The 4,848-nt window shown below is 72.6% G+C and overlaps 1 protein-coding gene across 1 annotated transcript in view; it reads left to right on the top strand.

Moving 5' to 3' along the window:
* Window positions 1-214: 214 nt before the first annotated feature.
* Window positions 215-4,848, top strand: part of H696_05593 (hypothetical protein) — a gene marked incomplete at its 5' end in the record, with an annotated part of 18,730 nt that continues 14,096 nt past the window's right edge. The window contains 6 exons of the mRNA XM_009499408.1: window positions 215-1,204; window positions 1,467-1,741; window positions 1,871-1,900; window positions 2,279-3,373; window positions 3,659-4,229; window positions 4,525-4,612. Of these exons, the coding sequence (XP_009497683.1) occupies window positions 215-1,204; window positions 1,467-1,741; window positions 1,871-1,900; window positions 2,279-3,373; window positions 3,659-4,229; window positions 4,525-4,612 (3,049 nt within the window). The remainder of the gene's footprint in view (window positions 1,205-1,466; window positions 1,742-1,870; window positions 1,901-2,278; window positions 3,374-3,658; window positions 4,230-4,524; window positions 4,613-4,848) is intronic.

The raw sequence follows: 4,848 nt of genomic DNA, 5'->3' as shown, positions 1-4,848 counted from the left end.
CCCCCCCCCACACACACACACACACGGAGGCCCTGCCACACGGCTGTCTGGCCGCGATTGGGCAGACTGGCGCACCCCCGCCGGAGTAGCTCTCCCAGCGCCGTCCCGCGAGCGCGACACCTCCTCGGCCTCGCCGCTCGGCCGGCCGCCGCTTGTCCTCCCCTCCCGCCCTGTAGCCCGCCGGTGCCCGGTGCCCTTCCGGCCGCGCGACACCATGACACAGAAGGTCCCGCCCCCGGGCGAGGCCGGCATGCCGGGCAACCGCCTGGACCTCGGGCAATTTGTCATGCCGAAGGCACTGGCGGCCCTGGCCGGGGCCATCGCCGCCGGGCCGCGACACGCGTCGCCGGAGTCCGTGACCGGTGTCCAGCCGTCGGCCCTGGGCTGGCTGGCGGCCACGAGCCAAGTCCCCGGGCCTTTCGGAGCGCTGGCCACCTTCGCGCCGACCTCGCTGGGGAATGTCAGCCCGCGGCATGCAACCACGCCCGGGGTCCAGCAGACCGGGCCGGTGGCGGGCCTCGGCACCGGGGCCGGTGCCGTGGCACATGAGGCGGCCGCCGCGGCCCGGCGCATCCTCGAAGACCCAGCTCGGGGGATCCTGCGCCGGGTGGCCGGCTTCAATGGGGTCCCCCCGGGGCCGGCCCCACGGAACCGGCTGCTCATCGACCCGGGCCCGGTGGCGGCGGCCGAGCCGGCCGAGGCGCCGGAAATCCTGTTCCACCCGCGCCAGACCCCGGCCGCGGGGGACGCCCATGCGCCGATCTCCCCGGTGGAGGTGGCCGCCGCGCGTGCCGGCGACGGCGGCGGCCCCCCTCGGGAGACCGGGCTGCGGTCCCGCCGGCCGGCTGCCGGCGGGCTGTCCCTCTCCTCCATGCACCTGGCGGCCGACGGGTCGGCCACCTTGTCCATCGATGGGGCCGCCCTTTCGTCGGATGGGGATGACGCGGCGGACCCGTCGGTCGCGCGGGCGAACGACCACCACCTGACGGCCATCGTGCCATTCATGTCCTCGGCCTACACGCCGAACTGGCTGATCCGCCTGGCGCAATTCACGGCCAGCCCGGCCGGCCAGCAGCCGGCCCGGCCGTCGGCCGAGCTCCAGGCCCCGAATGAGTCCTGCCACCAGTGCGCCCGTCGGGAGCCGCGCCCCGGCCGGCCGGCCGTGCGGAGCGGCTCCACCGGTGACCTGGTCGACCCGCTGCCGGTGCGTCTTGGTCGTTGGTGCCACTGAGGGGTGGCCTTTTTATTTTTTTTTTTGCTTTTGGCCGCCTGGGCCCCGTTTCGGCCGCTGGGCCGGGGGGGGGGGGGGGGGGGGGGGCCTGCCCGCCGGGGCATGCGCCCTGTCCTGAGACTGACTGGATGCCTGTGTGTGTGTGTATGATGTGCATGATCGATGGGGGGTTCCTGCTCGGCGGCTGTGGCTGTGCGGGGCCCACCCTGCCGCGTGCGTGCCGCGGTGTGTGCAGCTTGTCCGAGTGGAGCTGGCCGACATCGCCAGCTGTGGCGGCCTGCGCCTGGACTTGGAGATGGGCGCCGCGCTGGCGTCCTTCCTGCCGCCGATGGGTGGCGAGGCGTCCATCGACGGGCCGGGTGCCGTGGTCGGCCCTGGGCAGAGTGTGCCCTGCCCGTCGCTGGCCTGGGGCGGCCGCAGCGCGGCCCCGGGGGCCGACCCCGATGCGGCCGACCAGCTGGTGGCCTCGATCCTGGTGGAAACCAACGCCCCGGCTCCCGGGGAGGATGGGTACGGCGGCCCCGTGCGACGTGGGGTGGGCTGTCTTTTTTTTTTTTTTTTGCTTCTTCGCCGCCCGCTCTTGGCCGCCCATGGGGGCCCGGTTGTCCGTGTCTGACCCGCCTGCCCGGGCCCTCTCAGATTCTGCCGTGAGCGTTTCCGCCAATTGAAGTGCGTTCCTCACCCTGCGTGTTTCTTCCTTTCCTCCGGCCTCCGTGCACTCTCTGACCCTACCATATTTCGTCTGTATGTATGTATGTGTGTATGTGTGTGTGTGTGTGTGTGTGTGTGTGTGCGTGCGTGCGTGCGTGCGTGCGTGCGTGCGTGCGTGCGTGTGTGTGTGTGTATGTATCTGCGCATTTATCCGCGAATGTATCCGCGCATGTATCCGCACATGTATCCGCGCATGTATCCGCGCATCCATCCGCGCATGTATCCGCGCATGTATCCGCACATGTCTCTGCGCATATCCTGCTCGCCCACGTCCCGTTTGGGTGTACGCGCGCGCATGTGACACATGTGTATCCGGCTGGCACCCACTCGACGCAGGACCATCCAAACCTTCTCCCAGAGCCGGAATATGTCGGCCCTGCTGGAGGCCCCGGCCAAGGGCGGGCTCTTTGACGTGCGCGTGGTCCTGCGCCTGCCGCTGCCGGGGATCCTGGCCGAGGCGCTGCGCGTGCGCGGCATCGCCGTGGAGGACTGGCCCGCGGCCGGGGGCGAGTGTCCCGGCGGGCACCTGCGGCCGGGGTGGCTGCGAGTGGCCACGCACCATGGCCGGATCCAGCTGCTGGACCAGATGCGCCGGATCGCGGCCCCGGAGCCGGGGCCCCTGCTGAGCGGGCCATCCGGGCCCCTGTGGGACGCCCACGGCCCGGAGGCGCCGCTCAGCCACCAGCGCATTGTCACGGTGCTGCCGGGGCCGCTGCAGGCGTACCCGGTGTCGGAGGGCCTGTTGCTGGCCCTCGACGAGCATCCGGTGGCCGAGGCCCGTGGCAGTGGGGACGACCATGGGCGTGGCGGCCAGCCGCCGGCCGGGGCGGCCGCACCCGCCGGCATTGCCCATGGCGCCGACGGGGCGGACGCCCCCTTCCGCAGTCCGCGCATGTCCACCTTCGCCGAGTATCTGCCCTCCTTCGTGAGCCAGCTGCGCTCCTTCACGGCCACCATCGGTGGCGGCGGCGGCGGCGGCCACACGGACGGGGCCAGCACCAGCGCCAGCACCAGCGCCAGCACCAGCGCCAGCACCAGCGCCAGCTCGGACACCATGTTCTCGGCCGTGTCGGGCTGCGGGTCGGCCGATGTCGGCGCCCCGGGTGGTCCGGCGCGCGGCCGGCCGGCGGCCAACGGCCCGGTGGCCACGGCGGCCATCCTGCGCAATGCGCACCTCTGGCAGCCCTTCGAGGCGGCGGCCGGCAGCCCGACCGCCGGCGGCGGTGACGATGCCTGGTGGCATGGCCAGCTGGCGGCCGCGGCTCAGGCGGCCCCGGGTTTCTTCGAGAACCTCGCCGGCCGGCAGAAGGCCGGGCCAGCGGCGCCGGACGAGCTTGCGAGCCTCGAGCCCGGCGTCCAGTGGCTCCTGCAGATGGCCAGCCTCCGGCGGGCCGGCTACACGGCGGTGCACTTTGCGCCTCTGCAGCTCCGGTGCGTGTGCACAGAGGGATGTGTGTGCAGGGTTGGATGTGTGTGTGTGTGTGTGGCGGAGCACGAAAGGCAAGGGGGGCGGGCCAGTGCACGGATGCCACCCTGTGGCTGCCTAGCAGGCGAGCGGAAAGCCCCCAGGCCCCCTGCATGGCGGCTGGCCAGCACGCTTTCGCCCGGGGCTAACTTCTCTCCCCCCCTGCCCCCCCGCCCCTCGGTCGCTTGATCTCGGACTCCGGGCCCCGGGTGTTGGGCGCTCCCCTCGACGCGGCCTTGGCCCGAGTGTAGCGGCCCCTCGGACTCGGCCTACTCGCTGGCGGACCACTTGCGCCTGGATCCGTCGGTGGTGGCGGTGCTGCGGCGGGCACCGGCCGAGGGGGCGCCCCAGCCCCCGACGGCGGCCGGGCTCGGCTTCCAGGCCAGTGCGGCCATCCTCCGGCAGATGACCCAGCGCCTGGCGCGGGTGTGCGGCCTGCGCGCCTGCACCGATGTCGTGTGGAACCACGCGGCGGCGCCGCCCTTCCGGCCGATCTCCACCGACCTGGCGGTCATGCCGGTGGCCGACCGCCGGGTGACCCCCTCCGGGCCGCTGTCCCCCAACCAGGGCATCGACCATGTGTACCGGATCCTCAGCCCGGAGCTCCAGGCCGAGGCCAACCTGCACGACATCGACCTGGACTGCCCGCCGGTGGGGGCCGGCCCCGGGGGTGGGCAGCCACGCGCCGGGGCCGTGTGGCTGCGGGAAAACCCGGACGCCAGCTGGAATTTGTGGACCGCCCCGTGGCTGCGCCCGGCCTGGGAGCTGGACCGCGCCATCATCCGCTGGTCGGCCCGCAACCCGGGGGCCATCACGCACGAGGTACGCCCCTGACCGGGCCGGGCTGGGGTGGGGTTCTCTTTCCTGCCTTACTTGGGCTGGTCCTGCGGCAGATGCGTGTGTGTGTGTGTGTGTGTGTGTGTGTGTGTGTGTGTGTGTGTGTGCCGGGTGGCCCTCGCGGGCGTGTCCGTTGCATTCTCCTCTCCCCGACATGCGTTTGCTGACGCCGACATGCTGCGCCACGCGCACCGCCGCCGCCGCCGCCGCCGGACGGGGACACGGGCGCGCCTGTATACGTTGTCTCCCCCCATGCGCGTCGCCGCGGGGGCTCGCGCAGGACCAGATCGGCCCGATGATGGCCCGCTTCAAGGAGGAGGTCATCGACCGGCTGCGCCTCTGGGAATACTATGTCTACGATGTGGAGTGTGCGTGGGCAGACTGCCTTTCCTTGGCTGGCCATCCTGGCCGGCCCGGGGCGGCCGCCCTGGTGTTCGGGGTGGCTGCAGGGGCACCGATCGCGGCGCAGACCCCGGCCCCTGATCGCGGCGCAGGTCCCGGCCCCTGATCGTGGCGCAGGTCCCGGCCTGCGAGCACGGCCTTCACCCCGTCCGGGGCCCACATTCGCATGTCTGACCCCTTTTCCCCGGTGTGCCCCCCCCCC

The sequence above is a fragment of the Fonticula alba genome (assembly GCF_000388065.1).
Source record: "Fonticula alba strain ATCC 38817 unplaced genomic scaffold supercont2.12, whole genome shotgun sequence".
NCBI lineage: Eukaryota > Rotosphaerida > Fonticulaceae > Fonticula > Fonticula alba.
This window is presented reverse-complemented; position numbering and strand designations above follow the sequence as displayed.